We start from the raw sequence: 23,875 nt of genomic DNA on the forward strand, positions 1-23,875 counted from the left end.
GGAAAATATTTTAACGGTGCTTGGTGAGTTCAGGCTTGGGGATCCTTTCATTTCCTGGATGCGCACCCAAATATATCTCTTCTCACCAACCAAGAGAAATCACTTCATCGAGGCACAAGATGGAGGAGTGCCCCCCTCTCACCATTACTATTTGCAATCGCAATAGGGCCACTTGCTAGGGGTGTAAGAAACCATTCGGGTATTGCTATATCAAATGTAGGAGACAGGAACCATCACATATGGGTAGCGTGGTAGCACAGTGGTTAGCACTGTTGCTTCACAACGCCAGGGTCCCAGATTTAATTCCCAGGTTGGGTCACTGTCTGTGCCGAGCCTACACGTTATCCCCATGTCTGCGTGGGCTTCCTCCGGGTGCTCCGGTTTCCTCCCACAAGTCCTGAAAGATCTGCCTGTTAGGTGAATTGGACATTCTGAATTCTCTCTGTGTACCTGAACAGGCACCGGAGTGTGGCGACTAGGGGTTTTGCACAATAACTTCATTACAGTGTTAATGTAAGTCTACTTGTGACAATAATAAAGATTATTATATTCTTGTATACTGACAACATTATCTTTTATCTCTCTCAGCCTGAACAATCTGTCTCTCCTTTGCTAGATCTTGTTAAAACATTTGGTGAGATTTCAGGATATACCATCAATTGGGACAAAGGTGAATTTATGCCACTCACCGCTAAACCGGATCCTAAATTTTTACGTACTTTACCAGTTAAAATTGCAGAAGGTATGATTAAATATCTGGGAATTAAAATATATCTAGAAATTCAAAAATGTGTTTGAACTGAATTTTTCAGAAATGTAAGAACAACTGACACAAAATATAAAAAAATGGAGAGTTTTACTGCTTTCTATAAATGGGCGCATGAATGCTATTAAAATAGCTCCCTTGTCAAGACTTCTTTACCTCTTCCAGAATTTGCCAATCTTTTTATTATAACCAAATCCTTTTTTAAAGCTTGGACTCTATTGTAATGCCATTTATTTGGGGCTTTAAAGTGCACTGTATAGCCAAAATAAATTAACGTAATACAGTTGGCATAGGATTTGCCACATTTTCAGCATTATTACTGCGTGGCTAATGCAAGAGCACTAGTGTACTGGCAGGATAGTTTCCCAGGTGACAGATATTCTATCATGGCTTGCTATTGAAAGAAGTGTCAGCATTCACACCTGCCTTCCAGCACTTTTATTTTCTGCAGTGAATGTGGTAACAGGTAATAACTTTATACTAAAATATTCTTTGAAAATACGGAAATAGTTAAAAGCAGACTGTAATTTATCACATACCTCCATTCATAGCCCAACCACGTTTTCCTCCTAAATCAAATGTGATTTTTACAATTTGGAGACATAAACGAAAAGTTGCATTTCGTCATTTTGCCTCGTTTGAACAGTTAAGAGATAGCTTTTATTTACCTTCAACACATTTTTTTTGTTATTTACAACCAAGAAATTATTCATGTCAAAACATACCTTACTTTGAAATCCTCCCAAAGGAATTGGAATGTATAGACTTTTACTGAGCCCACCTGTGTCCAAGAAATTAATTTTGTGGTTTGTAGTATTATTTTCTAATCAAATGAATCAGTCAATGTGGCTGATTCTTAGTTGCCTCAGGGGATGGGCAACAAATGCTGGCCCAGCCAGAGACAGTCACATCCCATGAATGAATAAAAAAATAAGAATGATTACCCTGGGTTGCAGATCTGAGGCAAGGTATGGGAGGAGACTCAGACGACAGCCGCGCATGCGCGGTTGTCGTCTCCCCCTCCGCTGCCCTGCAAGACATGGCAGCTTGATCTTGCGGGGCGGCGGAGGGGAAAGAGTGCGTCCCTTGGAGACGCCGCCCCAACGATCGGTGGGCACCGATCGCGGGCCAGTCCCCTCCCGAGTACGGCCGTGGTGCTCAATCCCCTCTCCGCTCCCCCACAAGCCACAAACTCACCTTTGGCGCCATGTTCACGCCGGCAGCGACCAGGTGTGGTTGCCGCCGGCGTGAACAGGTCGGGAACGGCAGGCCGCTTGGCCCATCCAGGCCGGGGAATCGCGGGTCGCCATGCAAAACGGCGACCCGCGATTCTCCGAGCGGCGTGTCACGTTTTGCGACACTCCATTTTGGGGGGGGGGGGTGGGAGAATCGTGGGGGGGGGACCAGAGCGGCCCTCCCACGATTCTCCCACCTGACCTGGGCAGCGGAGAATCGCGCCCCATGCCTCAAACCCCCAGGAACAAATACCTTGGATGATTGACCACATTCGACACACAACTGCATACAATTCTCAGTACAGCCATCACTATACACGCACGACTGTGTGGCAAGATTTAATTCCAATTCAATCTATAAGTTTGTGGATGATACAACTGTGGTGGGTCATAGCCCAAACAACGACTAATCAGACTACTGAAGGGAGATAGATCACCTGGTTACATGGTGTACCAAAAACAACCGCTCACTAAATGTTGGAAAGACCAAGGAACTGATCATCGACCAGTAAGCATAGTACGATACCCCCCCCCCCCCCCCCCCCCAATCTACATCGATGGCTCTGAAGTGGAGATGGTCGATAGCTTTAAGTTCCTGGGGGTCACCATCACCAACAGTCTGTCCTGGTCCATTCACGTTGATGCAACAGTCAAGTAAGCCCAACAACATCTCTACTTCCTACGGAAGCTAAAGAAATTCGGCATGTCTGCATCGACTCTCACAAACCTCTACAGATGTGCCTCAGAGAGCATCCTATCCGGCTGCATCACAGCCTGATATGGCAACATCTCGGCCCAAGATCATAAGAAACTGCAGAGTGTGATGAACTCAGCTCAACGCATCACACAAGTTTGCCACCCTCCCATTGATTCTATCTACACCTCCTGCTGCCCCGGGAAGGAAGACAGCATTGTCAGGGGCCCCTCACACCCAGGTTTTGCCTTCTTCCAGACCCTTCTATCAGGCAGAAGATACAAAAGTCTGAGGACCCGCACACCCAGACATAGGAACAGCTTCTTCCCCACAGCTTCTAGATTCCTCAGTGACTCTCTCTCTCTGACTGATCTGTTCCCTGTAAGAACACTATTCACAACACCCTATGCTATTCTTGCTCATGTATTTGCTTTGTTTGGCCTTTGTTCTACACTGTACCCAATCACTATTTGTCAATGTGCTCTGACGATTATTATTTTTGTCTACTATGTACGTACTGTGTACATTCCCTTGGCCGCAGAAAAATACTTTTCACTGTACTTCAGTACATGTGATAATAAATAAATATCAATCAATCACTGCCCAAAGAGGCCTTCCCCCATCTGAGACAGGGACCAAGATATGTGTGCCATGAAAACATCTCTAACATGCCCTGATAGTGTGACCACCTTCCCCAGAAATCTCTTAAAAATGCCCCTCAGCGTGCCTCTTGGGTTGTTCCCTGAGCAACCTGTCTTTCAACCTTCCTCTCTGGTCTCCAGTCCTTACCCACCCAACACCACCACCTCACCCTTCTCCTCTGGTCCACGCACACATGGTGAGAATGTGCAAACTCCACAGGGACAGTGACCCGGGGCCGAACCCGGGTCTTCAGTGCCGTGAGGCAGCAGTGCTAACCACTCCGCCATCATGCCGCCTCAAGCGAGTACTTTTACTGTAAGAACAAATTTTAACTCTCATTCTTTAAATTCCCAATTTTTCAGAACTCTGGCACTGTTTCTGGCTCTAACTGTACAGTCATCCTTTCCCTCTCACTCTTTTGTCTTTTTATTCTTTCCCAGTCCTGGTATACTGGCTGTCAGCTTGGCAGCCAAATTCACTGTCACCTCTGGCTGCTGAGAGCCGATGATTTGCACTCCATTCTGGGATTTTATACTAAAACTTCATGGCACAACTGATGAAAACTGCATTGCTATTTTGCGATCTTTGCATGAGATGTAAACCGAAGCCGTGTCTTGCAGTTTAGCTGAATTTAAGTCCTATGAAACTATTTTCATAACGTGAAACTGGTATCCTGGTCAATATTTATCTCTCAAAATAATACAAATTAACTCTTTGTTTTGTTAATATTTGTGAGACCTTGCCTTGGACTGCCATGGCAAGTTGGCTTGCTACAATTGGCAGTAGAACAATGACCACTTCAAAAGTAATTTATAGTTTTGAAGCACTTAAAATGTGAGGACATTACGATGCTGGGTTAAAGTTTCTGAATTAAGCGCAATCAACTCAAATTGTGACTCTTTTGAGAAGTCTTTCCCTCCTCTCCCCCTGACGTCATGCCCAAATGTATTTACATATTAGAAAATATAGTGCACTTGGGTGTTTTCTTTTTTTTTAAAATGATTTTTATTCAAATTTTTCAACAACAAATTTTCTCCCAACAATAAGATAAACAAAACAGAAACAAAAGCCCTCCCCCCCCCCCCCTACAAAGCAATACATTAACAACACAAAGATAAAGAAAAATAAGTAACAAACCCATAGTTACAAAACAAACCCCTTAAACAGACTAGCAGCCCCCCCCCCCCCCGGCACCCTCTAACACTCCGCCAGGAAATGAAGAAAAGGCTGCCACCGCCAAAAGAACCCTTGCACCGACCTCCTCAGGGCAAACTTGACCCTCTCCAGTTTAATGAACCCAGCCATGTCGCTGATCCAGGGTTCCGGGCTCGGGGGCTTCGTGTCCCTCCACTGTAACAAGATCCTGCGCCGGGCTACTAGGGACGCAAAGGCCAGAATACCAGCCTCTCTCGTCTCCTGCGCTCCCGGCTCCGATGCCACCCCAAAAATAGCAAGCCCCCAGCCCGGTTCCACCCTGGAGCCAACCACCCTGGGCAGGATCCCCGCCACCCCCTTCCAGAAGCCCTCCAAAGCCGGACATGCCCAGAACATATGGGTGTGGTTCGCTGGGCCTCCCAGACACTTCCCACACCTGTCCTCAGCCCCAAAGAATCGGCTCAACCTGGTCCTAGTCATATGCGCCCTATGCAGCACCTTCAGCTGAATTAAGCTGAGCCGTGCGCAAGAAGAGGACGAATTCACCCTCCCCAGGGCGTCCGCCCACGTCCCCTCATCGATCTCCTCCCCCAGCTCCTCCTCCCACTTCGCTTTCAGCTCCTCCACTGAGGCCTCCTCCCCCTCCTGCATCACTTGATAAATTGCCGGGATCCTACCCTCACCGGCCCACGTTCCCGAGAGCACCCTATCCTGCACCCCCCTTGGCGGCAATAGCAGAAACTCTGCCACCTGCCGCCTAACAAACGCCCTAATCTGCTTATACACTTGGGTGTTTTCAAACATTAAAAAAAAATTCCTTTAAAAATATTCACTTATATATTTAAGAGTGATAACATGGTAAAGTTTGATGAATAAAGCTGAAATGTTTTTTCCATAAAAGATAATGGGTGGGATGTTCCAGTTCTGCTGACGGCGCACCCCCGCAGCAGGTTTCTCGATGGCGTGATGTGGATTCAATGGGAAATCCTATTGACAGCAGCGAGACCAAAAGATCCCGCCACCAGCCAATGGCAGGCTGCCTCCCGTCGCCGAGAAACACGCCACAGGGAGACCAGAAAATCTCTTCCAGCATTTTAAATCAATTCAATTTACTATGAGTAATCAAATTTTAAATTTCTGAAATTACCTTTGAAAAAAATATAAACCTTTTTGGAAGTTTCCATGCGCTCTAAAGGTCCAGCATAACTTTTGGAGCATCCCTGAATTGCAATAGGTAGAAATGCCAAGTGGTTATTACTTACTGGGAACATGGCATGTTTTTTATGTGGGGCATGCTTCTCGTGAGACGTTTTTCAAATTACTGCAAGCGGTCACAAAAACTCAATTTGTGCTGAACGCTCTTTGCAGTTAAAATTGCACAATCCTTTGCTACTCGGTATGGGTTTTCTTGCCATAATTCCCGTGCGCAAGAAGGGGACGAATTCACCCTCCCCAGGGCGTCCGCCCACGTCCCCTCATCGATCTCCTCCCCCAGCTCCTCCTCCCACTTCGCTTTCAGCTCCTCCACTGAGGCCTCTTGCCTACCACTGTTTTAATACTAGTAGTAGCAGAACAAAGCCCTTAAGTAGGCATTATTTGCCCAACAATGCACCTCATTTCATGGTAGTGTGGGAAGGACCTGCCGCCCTCTCACCTAATTAAATGCCCCTGCCACTAAACGTGACAGTGGAGGACAGAAAAATCCATCCACTGGGGGAAGTTTTCCGCCCCTGTTTTTGGTATGTGGGAATGGAGGCAGGGGCCGAAATTCAAGCAGGAGTCCCAAATCAGCATTTATGTCAGCAGGATTTCCTCTCTCGATTGACCCTGCACTTGCCCGATGACGTAATGGTGATCCTACCTTTAATAGTTGGGATCCCAAGTTGCATCTGTTTGAATCTGTTTGTCCACACACGTTTAAATGTCCGTTCAAGCTGGGCTGAGGGCATGTTGATGTGAATTACAATCGGTCCTCCACGGCTGGCACCTGACAAACAGAAACTGCCAGGGATGCACAGGTGAATACAACCCCAGGGGTGGGGGGGAGGATCACTGCATGGCCACTGCCCCCTGGCATTGTTGACTGTATACACTGTGGGCTGTATTCTCCGATTCTGCGGCTAAGTGCCAAAGCCGGTGTGGGAACTGTGACATTATACGACACCAAAATAGGCGGAGAACCCTCACCAATTCCAGGACTGGTGAGGAGCTAGCAGCGGCGCTGGAAAAAACCTCCCAGTTCCCGCACCAAAACCGGCCAGGGAATGAGCAAGTCCGTGGCCGCACATGCGCACGGCGACGGCCTGCAGCGGTCATGCCGTACAACATGGCGCCGGCCGTGCGCAGATCTGACCTGCTAAATATGGCCCCACAGGACACCCCCTGACCAGCCCCTACGAGTCCCACAGCCCTCGCAGAAGCTTTCCCTCCCGGCCAGCAGCATGGCTCCCGGCTGATTTTGGCGGCGCCGGACACAGTCCGTGGCCGCCATGCCGGATTCCTGGCTGGTCAGACCAAACGTCAACTGCGCGGTCGAGACCTCGACCCATCAGGGGAGGGCCTTCCAATGATGTGCCAACACCATTCGAATAGCGTATAGTGCATTACGCGATGACGCCATTTTGGAGGGGACGGAGACTTGAAAACCGGCGCCGGTCCCGATTTGGACGTCGGCATCGGGCAACTGAGAGCTTCACAGTCTTCCCATAGGCAGGCGGCCTCTGATTTGCCCGCCCTGTTACCTGCTGAGCACTTCAATCAGGGGGGTGCACCAATTAAATGCCTCCCCAGCATTTGTTCAAAATCTAGATGGCTGCTAGGAAGACTTTCCCAATATTCTCTGAGGGCGCACTGAACAGACAGCATGTGACATAAGAGCTAGGAGCAGGAGTAGGCCATTTGGCCCCTCAAGCCCGCTCCGCCATTCAATAAGATCACGGCTGATCTTTTTGTGGACTCAGCTCCACTTATCCGCGTGCTCACCATAACACTTAATTCCTTTACTGTTCAAAAATCTATCTATCTTTGCCTTAAAAACATTCAACGAGGTACCTCCACTGCAGTGAATTCCACAGATTTACAACCCTTTGGGTGAAGAAGTTCCTCCTCAATCAGTCCTAAATCTGCTCCCCCTTATTTTGAGGCTATGTCCCCTAGTTTTAGTTTCACTCACTGGTGGAAACAACCTCCCTGCTTCTATCTTAACTATTCCCTTCCTAATTAAAAAAAAATAAATTTAGAGTACCTAATTCATTTTTTTCCAATTAAGGGCAATTTAGCGTGGCCAATCCACCTAGCTTGCACATCTTTTGGTTGTGGGGGCGAAACCCACGTAAACACGGGGAGAACATGCAAACTCCACATGGACAGTGGCCCAGAGACAGGATCGAACCTGGCACCTCGGTGCTAACCCACTGTGTCACCGTGCTGCCCTGTTCCCTTCATAATTTTATATGTTTCCTTAACATCCCCCTCATTCTTCTAAACGTGTATTGCCCCAGCCTACTCAGTCTCTCCTCATAAGTCAATCCTCTCAACTCCAGAATCAACCTAGTGAATCTACTCTGCACCCCCTCCAGTCCCAGTACATCCTTTGTCAAGTAAAGAGACCAAAACTGTTCAGAGTATTCCAGGTGTGGCCTCACCAGCACCCTATACAGCTGCAACATAACCTCCCTATTTTTAAACTACATTCCTCTAGCAATGAAGGACAACATTCCATTTGTCTGCTTAATTATCTGCTGCACCTGCAAACCAACTTGTGATTCATACACAAGGACACCCAGGTGCCTCTGCACAGCAGCTTGCTGCATTTTTTTTACCATTTAAGTAATAGTCCATTTTGCTGTTATTCCTACCAAAGTAGATGGTCTCACATTTACCAACATTGTAGTCCATCTGCCAGACCCTTGGCCACTCACTTAAACTCTCTGCAGACTTTCAGTGTCCCCTGCACACTTTGCTCTACCACTCATCTTAGTGTCACCTGCGAACTTTGACACATCACACTTGGTCCCCAACTCCAAATCAATGATGTAAATTGTAAAATATTGCGGTCCCACAACATCCCTGAGGCACACCAGTAGCCACTGATCGCCAACCAGAAAAACATCCATTTATCCCTACTCTTTGCAATCCTCTATCCATGCTAATGCATTACCCATAACACTGTGCACCCTTATCTTATGCAACAGCCTTTTGTGCGGCACCTTGTTGAATGCCTTCTGGAAATCCAAATACACCACATCCACCGGTTCCCTGTTGTCCACCACGCTCGTAATGTCCTCAAAGAATTCCAATAAATTATTTAAACATGACCTGCCTTCTATGAGCCCATGCTGCGTCTGGCCTATGGGACAATTTATATCCAGGTGTCTCACTATTTCTTCCTTGATAATAGATTCAAGCATTTTCCCCACTACAGAAGTTAAGCTAACCAGCCTATAGTTACCCATCTTTTATCTACCTTTTTTTAAACAGTGGCATCACGTTTGCTGTTTTCCAATCTGCCAGAACCGCCCATCAGTGCAAGGAAACTTGTTTACCTTTAGCCCAAATAGCTTTCCCAACACTACCTCCTCAGTGATAATGATTGTTTTTAGATCCACAGCTACCATAGCCTCCTTCCCATCAATTATTGGCATGATATTTGTGTCCATTGTGAACACTGACACAAAATACCTGTTCAATGCCTTGGCCATTTCCTCATTCCCCATTATTAAATCCCCCTTCTCATCCTCTGAAGGACCAATGTTTACCTCAGCCACTTTTTTGTTTTATATATTTGAAGAAACATTTGCCATCTGTTTTTATATTCTGAGTTAGTTTACTCTCATAATCTATTTTGCCTTTCTTTACAGATTTCCACTAATCTTTGCCACTTTATATGCATTTTCTTTCAATTTGGTACCCTCCTTTATTCCTTAGATATCCATTCTCTTAAGGTTAATGTTCAGTCGGCAGTTAGGAAGGCATTATAATGCAATGTTAGCATTCATGTCGAGAGGGCTAGACTACAAGAGCAGGGATGAACTTTTGAGACTGTGTAAAGCTCTGGTCAGACTCCATTTGGAGAATTGTGAACAGTTTTGGGCCCCATATCTAAGGAAGGATGTGCTGGCCTTGGAAAGAGTTCACAAGAATGATTCCTGGAATGAAGAGCTTGTCGTATGAGGAATGGTTGTGGATTTGTTGGAGTTTGGAAGGATGAGGGGGATCTTATTGAAACTTACAGGATACTGGGAGGCCTGGACGTGGAGAGGATGTTTCGAGCAGCAGGCAAAATTAGAACTGGAGGGCACAAACTCAGACTAAAGGGACGATCCTTTAAAACAGAGATGAAGAGGAATTTCTTCAGTGGCGAGCTACACCCCACTTTTCCCACTTGAGTTCACACTTCACAAAATTCCACCCACTGTCTCTCCAAATCCTGCTAGCTCTCTTGGTTTTTTCCTGCAAATGAATACCACTGCTTCTGAACCAGGATACCTCTCTGAATTATGCTAACTAGCTTTGAGGGATTGGCTGTCATGGCAGGTGGGAATGGAACATACTGCGGATTGAAAAGATCAGTTTTACATTGACATAAAAACAGTTTGCGATCATCTGCTCCAGACCCCAGGGCATGTTTTCCACCGTGCCATGTCTGGAAAGTGATTGAATGTCATGAATTATTATAAAGAGCCCTTGAGGCAATCACACCCCACGTTGGGTCAATAGGCCATGTCAGCATCTAATTAGATTGGCATGTTTTGCAATCATATACAAGTGACATGTATCTGCTGACCTGCACTTCATCCATGACTTTGAGGTTTGTTCACCTACTTTGTATTGTGCAGTGCTTGTGGCACCTACCATAACACTTCAGGCGGCTTTCAGCGGCAAGGCTCTCTGGACTAGATGTCTAGTTGGGTTGTAAGTGCAGCAGGGCAAGGGCTCAGTGATGGTGGTGCGGGGTTTGTTGGGCTGGGTGAAGACCAGATAGGCAAGAAAATGAGCTGTATCCAAAGCCTCAACTTTGTTGGGGATGGGGGTGGTGGGGAGACAGAATGGTTGCACTCAGTCTCATGATTGGGGAGGTGTTGGGTGGAAGCATCTTCTGGTTCACAATGGGGAGACAGTCTCTTAAAAAGTGAGTTCGGGCCAGAAGTGGAGGCTTTCAGGGTGAAGAAGTGCTTTAGTCTACATTGCTGAGCTTGCAGAGACTGTTTTTGTTCAAGTCCAGGGCCGGGGAGGCCACATCAGTCCAGTGTCAGTCATTCCCAGTTGTGCACAATTTGTGGTTTAACTTCACATTTGTCCTTCCAGAGTGTTTTTGGTATAATACTGGGCCACAGATTGTATACATCGTAAGTGGAGACTGAGGAGTTGGGGACATGGTGGTATTGGGGCCCTTGAAGGTCTCATGGGAGGATGGGGTCTCTATGAAATAATGAAATGGGCCTCAAGATGAAGAGGGGTAAGGTCCACATGGGGTAGATTCACATCCACCTAACATTATTCAGGTGGTAATATAGTGATATCCACCATCACCACAATTGGCTTAAGGATTACAGGGGGAAAAGCAAGAGATATCGGAGAGAGGGAAACCTGAGAATTATGCTCCTCGACGATGGGAGAGGTTTTCACAGAAACGCAGGGAGAGTCCAAGCTTGACTGGTAGTCCAGCTTGGACCTTACCACCACCGTCCTGATACCAGAAGCGATAGTGCAATAGAAATTAAAAGTGAGAAATACCGTGATGGGCAAGGCTCTGAGAGCATCAAGGAGCATGCTATAAGGCACAGTTGTGGGGGGAAGGTATTCAGGGGGCACCCAACTGAACTGTGCATAACCAAATGAGAAGAGGTACACAGCTGGTAAATGTTGGGAGCCTTTCAATGACAAAGAATCAGGAGAGTAAGGCAATGAAGTTCATTCATAAAAATCTATTCCTGAATCCTGCCTATTATGGATCCCCTTGTAATAATCTCTTGTTTCAAGCATGGACATTCCACATTGGGTAATAAAGTCAAAAGCAATTGGGAGACTGCACAATCTGCTGTTGTGCATTAAAAGCGGAGCTCAGGATCTCAGTGCTGGCAAATGGAAACTTGCAGCTCCCCAAAATAATCTCATTCCCTCACTAAACATTTTCCCTCATCTGCATTCTAACAAGTGTCATCTTAAAAGTATGATGTGGTGATGTCGGCATTGGACGGGTGGGCACAGCAAGAAGCCTTAGAATACCAGGTTATAGTCCAACAGGTGTATTTAGAATCACTAGCTTTCGGAGCGTGTCTTCTTCATCAGGTGAATGAAAAGGTAGGTTACACAACATATAAAGACAAAGCCAATGATTCAAGATGATACTTTGAATGCGAGTCTTTGCAGGTAATTAAGTCTTGACAGGTCCAGATGGTGCAGAAAGTATCAATTCCAAGATCCTGGCCAAAGCAATTTCATGTGAAGGATGGGTTGGGGGAGGTGGAGTGGGGAGACATGAAGGATAGTGTGTTCCTTGAAATGGACAATGTGCTCGGCCAATATTTCAGTAGGCAATAGGTTGAGAAAGTGGTAGCAAACCCTTGAATCCATAATCACTGACCAGTGATCCATAAAAATGGGATCTTTAGAGATTGGTGCTCACTCATGTCTTCTCATTAATACTGCAAAGAGGAGACCTTCAGGAATATGGAGGCTACATTTATTGCTGCTTGCTTAATTGCATGCAGGCAAAAGAAGATGGAGAAGATTGCGATGGCAACGCTAGGCTCATCATAGGGAGGATGCAGAAGATGAGGCTTACAGAAGCATTGTCTGTAAGCAGCTACCAAGATCGAGGGTCACCAGAGCACACATGTCTTCTGCAGATGATGCCTGTCCAGGGGATTAGGTGGCTGACATCTACCATATTCTTCAGGAGTTGATGCCTCAGGACTGGGGGGGGGGGGGGGGGGGGGGGGGGGTCATCCACTGCCTGTAGCTCTGAGTGTCACCATCGTTCTTAACTTCTTCATGAGTTGCTGTTTCCTGGGCTTCACTGGAGACTCTTAAGCTTCCACTCACAAGTGAATATCAGATGCCACAGATTCGTTTTTGTCAAGGCCTGCAATTACATGCACTTCACAAGAGATCAAGTAATCAGGTTGCCATTGCACTGGGCCTTGCTGCTATTTCCAGATTCCTAACCCGACTGTTAAATTTTGATGCAACCCTGACATCCACAGCTGAAGTGGAGGCAGCCTGCTGACTTGCCTGCGATGACTATGGTGGATGTCCACTGGAGAGCAGGAGAGCCCAGCCTGCCATGGGCCTCCTGCTGTGGTTCAAATGCACCTCCTTGACCTGTGGGGCTGGTGGCGATGACTTCATAGGAAGGAGGGATTAGGATTGGCTGGACATTCCTGAAGTGCCCTGGTGGTTGGCCCCGGGATGTTCACTGCTGGCCCTTCACCCTATGGGTGCCTACAGATCCTAGTTGACCCCTTGACGGGAATAATGTGGATTAGATTGTGTGCTGTGCCATGGGTGACTAGTTTCTGCTTTTGTAAGGTGTTGTTGATGGTTAGCTTCCTTCTGGTGATGAGTCATGGCTGGCTGTCTTCTCCTTGAGTTGACTACTGATGGTTGACTGTCTGAGTGGCTCCTGATATTACCTGGTTGGCTTATGCTAGCTTGTGTTGATGTACCATATTGTATACCCATGGTAAAATTGCTACTAATGCACTGGTCAGATCATCATTGTGAATTATGTTTGATCATATCTTCTCGAAAGATCCTTCAGAAATATCTGGGAATCAGGTGGGCCTTACGAACATAAGTAAATAAAAGGAATGCTTCTTGCAACTGATTGTCTGACTTTCGCCTGCAAAAAAAACATGATGTGTTTAGATATTGATGGGGTCAATCCACACCAACTTCTTTTAAGACACAGACTTCTTTAAGACCTGATCTTCCTACTAGGTCCCATTATAATGAAGCAGATGCTCAACCAAGTGCACTGTTCAGTGCAGAAAAATAACTCGAAGGAAATGTAGGTACTGCCTGGTCATGAAAGGTAGAAGAAACTTTAAAAGGGGAAGAGACATGGAAGATGCAAAAGAAACACTTTCAAAATGGCAATTTATAGAGTCATGGAGGTCTGTCAGCCCATCCAGTTGTTTGGAAAATAAAGGCCGGTTTAAGGGATTTATATGTGCATAGGTGAGCATTAGAAATAATGTATACTTTTAGCTGGGTTTAATTTAATGTTTCAGTGCTTGAAAGGGATCTATAGTTAGATTCATGCTGGACAAAGGTGTGAGTGAGAGCTATGGCATGCAGAGTAAATATAGTTGCTTGGTAACTAGAGGCTCTTGTAAGGGGAAAAAACTTCCTTTGTTCTTTAGTTTTAGCTAGCAGCAACAGCAGTTGGGGACAGGCAGTCAGAGAGGGAATATCACTCTCAGGTTTGCTGGAAGAAAAGCCATACAATGGAGTAATAGCTAAGAAAGCCAGTGCCAGAAATCTAAAGGACAGCTACATAAGGAAACCAGAGAAATAAAGAGGAATTTCCAGGGACCATGGAGTTGAAGAAACAAACAGGAACTGGAAGTACAACAGTGTACTGTTCATTTCAAGTCACAACACTGTAAATGAGTTGGCTACTGAGATGTCAAAAAGGATTCTGAAGTGATTCTAAGGTCTGTGATATCTTACTGCAGTTTGAGACGTTAATTGAAATAATTGTGGAATAAATGAAATGAAATGAAATTAGTGGTTGGATATTGGAATTTGTGTATGTAAAATCAGTGAAGCCAAATAAACCCTAAAAGGGGTTGGTGTAAAACCTGGAGTTGAACAAAAGTCCCTATTGACAGCAGTCTTTTGGAAAATGTGGACTGGATTTTGGCATGCAAACTGCCAACAGAATGCATGATTATGAGAGAAGGATTTAAAGCATGTTTTGGGAGTGGAGTTTGGACACTCCCATATGACAATTTGTGTGTTTTAAAAAATGACTGTGTGCTAATGAGACCATTGTAGCTTCAAATGTACTGTGTCATCCGTATTAATCTTAAAACCGGTGTGTAATTATTAATTTAAGAGGGGAGTAAAGGAGTATTGTATTTTTTCATGTTTAATAAATGTTTTTTCTTGTTGTTCGAACTAATTAGCAGTTATGTGACTCTGTTCCTCCACATTTGGAAAAAGAAGTTACAGTCTTTCGAGCCAGAGTTCCATTTTGGGAACTTTCCATCCAGTTATATCAACTGAAACCATAACACAATCCAGGGTAGCATCCTGTAGAGCAGGGGTGAACAATCATTTGAGTGGGGGACACCATAACAAGTTTTGTTGAGCTGTTGGGGACCACATGCATGGAATGCATTGCATTGATACAGCTACTATTAAAATTTTCAATGAAGAACACCTCATTGAGTTAATTTGTTAGATTAGATTAACAATCGCTCCCCCACCATCTAAATTATAATACAATACAAGGCTAATAATATGAAAGTGCTCCATTTAAACCTGGATTCTATTGATCATATTTTTGAGAAAACATGTATTTAATTATGCATTTAGGGGGAGGCAGTGGTGTAGTGGTATTGTCACTGGACAGTAATCCAGAGATCAAGTGTAATGCTCTGGGAACCTGGGATCGAATCCCACCAGGACCGTTAGTGGAATCTGAATCAATAAAAACAAAATCTGGAATTAAAATTATTTCTATTAAGGGAATAGTGTAGATGGGCTTTAGAAGGGTTTCACAGGTCGGCACAACATCGAGGGCCAAAGGGCCTGTACTGCGCTGTAATGATCTATGTTCTAATTATAGAAATCAGGTATACAGATTTCCCAAGTGTTGTTTTTGTGTTATGGATAAAGATTAAATAATTATTAATTAGGAAAAACTGGAACAATACAATTGTTTGACAGATCAGTAAAATATTTGAAAGGCATTGTTATTGTAAACGTTAGAATCTGCCTATACTCTGCCTCTAACACTTTAAACCCCTTCTGTTAAATCTGTTCCCGTATTCAACACTAAGTCAACAGAAGTCAGGAGACAAATTAGGATTACTTACATTGTAAATCTTTGTCATTGACAAAAAAATGCTGGAAAAACTCAGCAGGTCTGGGAGCATCGATGGCAGAGAAACAGAGTTAACTTTTCGAGTCTGTATGACTCTTTTTCACCCCAACAACTTCTGCATTCAAAGGATCATTCTTCGCCATTTCTACCAACTCCAGCATGATGCTATCACCAAACCCTTCTTCCCTTCACCAATCCCTGTCAGCATTCTACAGGGACCTCTCCCTCCATGACATGTTGGACAATTCTTCCATCACCCCAATTCCTCATCCCCTTCCCATGGCACCTTCCGATGCAATTGCAGAATTTGCGACACCTGCCCCTTTACCTCTTTGCCCTCACCATCCAAGGCCCCAAACATTCATTTCAGATGAAGCTGTCTTTCACTTGCACCTCCTCCAATTTTTGTTTTTATTCAAGCAGGGGATCTGGGTGCTGCCAGCTTGGCCAGCATTCATTGCCCATCCCAAATGGCCCTTGGACTGAGTGGCTTGCTAGGCCATTTCATGGGCATTTAAGAGTCACATGCAGGCCAGACCAGGTAAGGATTGCATATTTTCTTCCCTAAAAGACATTAGTGAACCAGATGGGTTTTTACACCAATCGACAATGGTTTCATGGTCATCATTAGACTTTTAATTTCAGATTTCTTATTGAATTCAAATTTCACCCTCGCCATGGTGGGATTCGAACCTGGTTCCCAGAGCATTATCCTGTATCTTGTTCTTAAGTTTTCTTTGACAGAGCACTGACCTTTGTTCTGCAATTAGCACATGCTTTAAGGCATTATCAGTACCTTCTTTAGTCCTCAACACTACCATTGACACTCCTTTTTTCGTATGCCCACAACATCTTTATCAAATTTCTCCTAGCTCTGACCTATTAGTGACCTTATTGTAGATCGCACTGTTGCCATGGTGTGTCAATGGTGGGTGAAGTGAATGTTTAATGTGGTGCATGGGGCGCCAATTAAGTGGGCTACTTGATCCTGGATGGTATCAAGCTTCTTACGTGTCTCAGCCAAGCAAGTGGAGAGTATTCCGACGCACTCCTGATTTGTACTTTGTATACTGTGGACAGATGTTGGGAAGTCAGGAGGTAAGTTACTCACCACAGAAATCCCAGTCTATGACCTGCTAGTGTAACCACAGCACTCAAATGGCTGCACCAGTTGAAATTTGCTACTTTGATATGCCATTAACAAATTCATATTTCTTTAAAGAAGTATTTAGTTGAACAATGTGCTGGTGCAGCATGCTGACAACCAATGTGCTAAATATGGAAAGATCAGATGCTGGTTTGACCCCCATTTAATTAAGTTGCCAAATTTAGCAAAATAAAAGCTAAGCTGTTCTTGACGAGGAAAGAAGCAGTTGTACCACAAAAGTACCTTATCTTCATGCATATTCTAGAAAATGATTCAAATATTGGAAAACCTAACCTTTGGTTACTTGTTGCTGCTGTTGTCCTTAATAGGCATTGTGGTCTGCACAAACTAGATCAAAAATAAAAATGAGGGGCAGGGGGAGGTGATTAGAAGATGCAGTAAAGTTAATTATATAGGCTTGCAGATGTATTAATTACTACTTTTATTTTATAAAAACAGGAATTTCATGGATCTATAGAGAACTAAAATAAAACATTTGGGATGCCACTATTTGATATCGACTGTACCCGGTCCAAACATACAGGTGAGAAATTTGCAATAGCTTTTCTATCTATCCTAAATTCAAACCTCACTACAAGAGCACCCTTTCTCTCTGACTGTGTTTTGATGTGTTGAATATTGGAAAATCAGCCACATAATGTTTTGTATTAGTAGTGTTTCTTCAGAAGCTGCCTTGTAGGGGCACTTTAAGGGAAGGATTGCGGGATATCATCAGAGCATGTAGTGTTAACATCTTCTAAACAAAGCTCTATGTCTTGATTGAACCTCCAAGGCCTGCAGACTCGATCTTGAAACCACCACTGTAAAAACTGGCGATGAGGTCGGCGAACAGTATTTGTAGGCAGTAAAACAAAGTCAAACAGCTTTTGCAGGCACCCGAAGAAATATTAAATAATTTAAATCATCACTTCGTGAAAGCTGATGACGGGGGAGGGGGGAGGCAAGATTTTATTTCACAATTCAGGCATGCACCTTAATGGGGTGCCCAGTTTCTTTGGGCATCAGCAGAGCCTGAATGTCGGGCAGGACTATGCCCTGGGCGATGGTGACCCCATCCAGCAGTTTGTTGAGCTCCTCATCATTGCGAATGGCGAGCTGCAGATAGCGGGGGATGATGCGGGTCTTTTTGTTGTCTCGAGCTGTGTAGACGGCCAGCTTGAGGATCTCGGTGGTCAGGTAGTCCACCACGGCAGCCAGGTAGACAGGGCCCCGGCGCCCACCCGTTCAGCATAATGGCCCCTACGCAGAGGTCGGTGGTTGCAGCTGACATGGAACTACAGGCCGGCCTTGGTCACTTGGTCTTGATGTGCCCTGTTTTACTGCGACCAACATATTGCTGCTGTCAAAAACCTTCATCATTCTTAGCCAAAGGTTGCAACCACTGGAGGAACCAAAAAATCTGAAGGAAATAACCGTGGAGAGAAGGCTGCCATGTGCTCCGTCTGAAATGAATTAATTAGCCATGAGTAGCAAATACCCCGCAACAACAGATTTATAGCTGGGGTGTCACAAAAGACAAAGGAAAACAGCTGAGCTCAGATCACGTCTTGTTTTGTGGAGAAAGGAAGCAAGGTAGTGTTAAATATTCGTGGCCCATTGTGTACATGCAGGTCCTTCCATAGAGAAAAATGGTGATTGTTTTTGGCACTGTGGAACTGTTTGATAGGAATACAGAGCGATGGAGCTTCTTTGCAGGACGATTCGACTATTTTATTCAAGCTAACAAGATAACAACAGATTTAAAAGACCCAACAGTCCTGAGCATAATGTGAGAAAATATTTAATCTCCTCAGGAGTCTGGTACAGCTGGGAAAGCCAGGCACCAAAACATATGAAGCAGTAGTGGAAAATATGTATGGCAACTATTCACCAAAATCTTGTGGCGTTCCGATCGCGGTATGAAGACCCCAATGGCTGTGACCGGCTTTTAAGAATGCCAGCCGTAGTCACTCCCAGATTGGTTGCGGCATTTGAGGAGGTGGGGACAGTGGCTGACAGGCATCCACATGGGTGCGCGATGCTAACAGTGGTGGCCCCAGCTTGGTGCTCGTCCTCTGCACACTGCTCGGCTTGGCCCCCGCCACCAATCAGCCGTATGCAATGTGAGGCTCCATGTTCAAGCTGTTCAACAGCCGGCATAACGTCGACTTGCAACTCCCACAACATGAAGTACTAATTGGGAAGTGGTCAGCGGTCTGTGACTGAGGTGGATACAGCTACTGGACAGTGAGAGGGAAGCCAGGCCAGGTTTGGCGGCAAGGAATACCGATCAAGTGAGGCCAGTCAATATGGCTGAAACATGTCAACATTGGAAGAAAACTACCGTCATCATTTTGTGTTGCAACTCTGTGGAAACCAGAATGTAAGTGCTTTTGGTGAAAATGCAGAAGGAGGTAACGTGGATATCTTGATAGTGCAATGCAGTGGAACCAGTAAGAAATATTGTGACATTATGTGTGTTGTGATATGCAGGTGCACATCAATGAACATAGCTATCTATCAATGGATAGAGTTATCAATATGACCTCTGATCAGCAGGTGGCAATAGAGACCCACCATGTGACTCGAGAGGTCCGGCAGTTGGTAGTAAGTTGTACGAGAAGATAGCCGCACTAGAAATAGCTCGAGGAGAATTCACTGAATTTGTTTATTCGTTACTGTTTGTATTATCGTTGATTAGTTATTTTTACATGTGTTCATTTTGTTAATAAACTGTTTTACCAGTCAAAGAACTAGATGTTCTGTATGCATCTGTACTACGGCCACAACACAGAACATAACATGGTACCAAGTGTGTAGAACAATTGAAGTTAACAATGGAGAAAACGGGACGAAACAGGCCGAAGAACGAATAAAGAAAATTCTTCCACCTTCCTGGTAAACTACGGGCAACTGGAAATCAACGGAAGGAAAGACTGAAGGCACCCCACCAGCTTCAAGTCACCGATAATGTAGATGAGAATTGGTGTTATGCAGCAATTCGACTCTATATTGCGGCCCTTGGCCTGCAGGCACAGCTTGGGGGGACTCTTATTGCATTGCTGCTCACGGTAGCAGGTACTCAAACAATAGACATTTATAATTCCTTCAAGTTCGACGGAGAGGCAGAAAGCAAGAGCTTTGATCAAGTAATATAGTACTTTGATCACCGTTGCTCCCCAAAGAAAAATGAACCATTCGAGAGTTATATCTTTTGCACGCGTACTCAGATGGCGGGCGAATCTTTTGATAGTTTTCCAACCGACTTGCAGTTGAAGGCGGAGTCATGTAATTTTAATACTTTAAAGTTGTTGATGAGCCACGATCAGATAGTGTTTGTGATATCAAATGACAAGATATGCGAGAGGATATTTAGGGGAAGATGAACTGGAAAACGGCATAAATTTTTTTTGTCATGCCTGCGAGCACATCAGATTAGCGTGCTCAATCTGAAACATTTTGGTGCCAATGTGGCAGAAGGTGCCAGTGCCACAGTTGTCGCAGTTGAATAAGAAACATGGCCTCAGTGCAGGCGGCCATTTTGAACGGCCGACCGGATCTGCCATTTTGTGCGAGCAATGCGGCAATCGACATTTGCCATGGCATTATTCCATATTGGGAAAGGTATGTTTCAGGTGTGGAAGAACAAATCACTTTGCTAAGCGATGTCCCTCACGTCCGAAAGTGGACCAAACAGGACCATTAACTTAATTAATGAGCTGTGCATTGACGACCTGGCTGCTGTGGATATGATTGAGACTGAGGACACGAGTAGTCCGAACAAGCAAAATGGAAAGTTTTTCCTCACCATTTGCAGCCATAGTGATGCGGTTGCGAAAACCATAGAAGATAGATGGACGATTCTGTTGATGGTCAATGCCAAGCTAATCAAATGGAAGCTCGACACGGGAGCAAGGGCCAATCTTGTCACTTTGCTAGCATTAAAAAGGCGAAAAACTAAACCGAAAATGGTTTGTCGATCAGTGCTACTGAAGGACTATAATGGTCATGAGATCACATCGTCAGGAGCATGTGAGCGCGCAGTAACAATCAAAGACAGAACTTGTATGATTACAGTTTCCATAGTGGAGACCGCGCAAATCGCTCATAGGATTGGAAGCATGTGAAGCGCCTGACGCATTTTAATCCAAATTTACTCCTGCATCACATCACCTTATGAGGTGTAGGCGATGGTTTTCCACCAAATGCCGAGAGGTGTAGAGAACCCGATAGCCTTCGCATCGATGACTTTGAATAAAGTTGCAAGCAATTTTGCACAGATATGAAAAAAAGGAACCATTTTTAATGGACATGGAAACTTCAAGGTTCGCACAGTAGAGGCAATGGACACTCAGACACTCGAAGAAAATTTTTCCGACCACAAAGACTTCCACTCCTGGGAGAACACATACGGCGTTGGAATCATAAATGCCACAGAGGAACCACACGAGCTGAACACACAGCCTCAATACGTGCACGCCATTGACTCCACAAGCAAATGGAGTGCCATAGTGCAAGTGAACAACTCCCCAATTGCGTTCAAGCTTGATACGGGAGCATCCGCGAACTTGATGACAAGCAAAGATCTCGCATCCATCCCAGGGACACACGAGATGATACCTGCTGCATGCAAGTTAACAGACTACAATGGCAACCAGATCACCTCGAGGGGATCATGCCACCTACAAGTAGTCAATAAGAAAGTCACAAAAGGACTGCGCTTTGAGATTGTGGACGACAAACGAACGTCGCTGTTAGATGCTCAAGCCTGCAAGGATTTGCGGCTGATACAGAGGATTTTCATGAACACGATTGATTCGTCACGACTAGCTAATGTCATCCAGTTGCTTCTCAGTGAGTATCCTGAAGTCTTTTGTGGCCTTTTGTACGTTACCCTACAAGTACAAAATCCTGCTCAAAGACGATGCAACACCGGTCATTCATGCAGCAAGGAGGGTACCAGCTCCATTGCGGAACAGGCTAAAAGCGGAACTCCAACGCCTCCAATCTCAAGGCATCATATCACAGGTCACACGGCTGACTGACTGGGTCAACTCGTTGGTGTGTGTCAAGAAGCCATCCGGTGAACTCAGAATCTGTTTAGATCCCAAAGATTTGAACAAAAACATGCGCAGGGAACACTACTCCATCCCCAAGCTAGAGGAGATAACGAGTGAAATGGCAAAGGCTCACATATTCACCAAACTTGATTCCTCAGAAGGCTTCTGGCAGATGCAGCTCGATGATTCCAGCCGAATGTTGTGTACCTTCAACACACCGTTTGGACGATACTTCTATAATCGTATGCCTTTTGGGATTATCTCTGCATCCAAAATATTTCGCAGAACTATGGAACAGATGACGGAGGGCATTGACGGCATCCGAGGATATGTTGATGACATCATAATATGGTCAACGACAGAGGAAGACCACTTTGCTTGGTTAAAGCAAGTCTTCAAAAGGATCCACCAATTTGGGCTGAAGCTCAACCGATCGAAGTGCACCTTCGCACATTCATCTCTCTCCTTCCTGGGTGACACGATATCAGAGCATGGGGTGACGCCGGACACTGAGAAGATCGAGGCAATTCCAAAAATGCAGCGGCCACATGACAAGAAAGCAGTGCTTATGTTTCTTGGATTCATCAACTTCCTAGACAAGTTCGTATCGAACCTAGCAGCACGAACGACAGCATTATGAAACGTGATAAGGAAGGATATGGAGTTTGACTGGATTCCACGCCACCAAGACGAGTGGGTGGATCTGAAGCACCAATTGATGGCAGCTCCAACGCTGGCATTCTTCCACCCTACAAAACCCACAAAGATCTCCACCGACGCCAGTCAACATGGAATTGGTGCGGTACTACTTCAACAGATTGACCAATTGGACTGGGTCCCAGTGGCATTATTTTCTAGAGCAATGAACGCCACAGAGTGCAGGTATGCACATAGAGAAGGAGTGCCTGGGAGTGATCATGGGTATAACAAAATTCCACCACTATGTATGGCCTTCCCACATTTCTAGTGGAGACTGATCATAGGCCACTGGTCAACATTATCAACAAATATCTCAATGACATGACGCTGCGCCTACAATGCATGACGATGAAGTTGAGGAGGTACGACTTCACGCTGGTCTACACTCCAGGGAAGGACCTAATAATCGCTTACACCTTGTCCCGAGCCATTGATGCTAACAGTACACCTACGGCATCCATTAATGATGTAGAAACTCATGCACAGTTGTGCAGAGACACACTTCCGGCAACGGACGAGAGGCTGCAGCAAATTCGTCAGGCAGCATGAGAAGATGAGACCCTGCTCATGCATAACCTTCAGCATGGCTGGCCAAAAGGGCGGTGTCCACAGTTCCAAAACATCAAAACTGAACTGTCCGTGGTGGATGGCATCGTACTGCGAAATGACAAAATTGTCATTCCACTGGCGCTCTGGGCGGACATACTCCGCAGGATTCATTTGGGGCACCTTGGTGTCAAGAAGTGCAAAAGAAGAGCACGGCAATCCGTGTACTTGCTGGGATAAACGAGGACATAATAAACATGGTGCTCACATGTGACACGTGTCAAAAACATCGACCGGCACAATGCAAGGAGCCACTCTGACAGCATGAGTGGGTGGTTTAGCACAGGGCTAAATCGCTGGCTTTGAAATCAGACCAAGGCAGGCCAGCAGCACGGTTCAATTCCCGTACCAGCCTCCCTGAACAGGTGCCGGAATATGGCGACTAGGGGCTTTTCACAGTAACTTAATTTGAAGCCTACTTGTGAGAATAAGCGATTTTTATTTTCATGAGATGGCTACGTCACCGTGGAACAAAGTTGGTATTGACTTGTTTCATTCCATGGGTCGACACTATGTTCTTCTCATTGATTATTACTCAAACTTTCCGGAAGTAATGAAACTCCCGGATCTCACATCGGCGTCAGTTATCGAAGCCTGCAAGGAAACCTTCTCGAAGCATGGCATCCCACAAACGGTCATGTCTGACAATGGTCCTTGCTTTGCTTGGGGGGAGTGGATGGAATTCTCAAAAAAATATAACTTCAAGCACGTGACATCGAGTCCACACTTTCCTCAATCGAACGGCCGGTTGGAGAAAGGTGTACACATTTTTAAGCAACTGCTCAGCAAGGCCACTGATTCGAATTCCGACA

General features: G+C 45.3%; 1 protein-coding gene across 3 annotated transcripts in view; it reads left to right on the forward strand.

Moving 5' to 3' along the window:
• LOC119962771 (phospholipid-transporting ATPase ID-like) overlaps positions 1–23,875 on the forward strand; it is a 348,272-nt gene that overhangs the window by 44,318 nt on the left and 280,079 nt on the right. For 2 of the 3 annotated variants that reach the window (XM_038790829.1, XM_038790830.1), the window contains one exon: positions 17,158–17,242. In XM_038790829.1, coding sequence (XP_038646757.1) covers positions 17,200–17,242 — 43 coding nt within the window. In that variant the 5' untranslated portion in view covers positions 17,158–17,199. Of the gene's footprint in view, positions 1–588; positions 743–17,157; positions 17,243–23,875 lie in introns of all 3 variants that reach the window. The other variant, XM_038790831.1, reaches the window with a different exon arrangement.

This window comes from Scyliorhinus canicula, chromosome 3, assembly GCF_902713615.1.
Source record: "Scyliorhinus canicula chromosome 3, sScyCan1.1, whole genome shotgun sequence".
Taxonomy (NCBI): domain Eukaryota; kingdom Metazoa; phylum Chordata; class Chondrichthyes; order Carcharhiniformes; family Scyliorhinidae; genus Scyliorhinus; species Scyliorhinus canicula.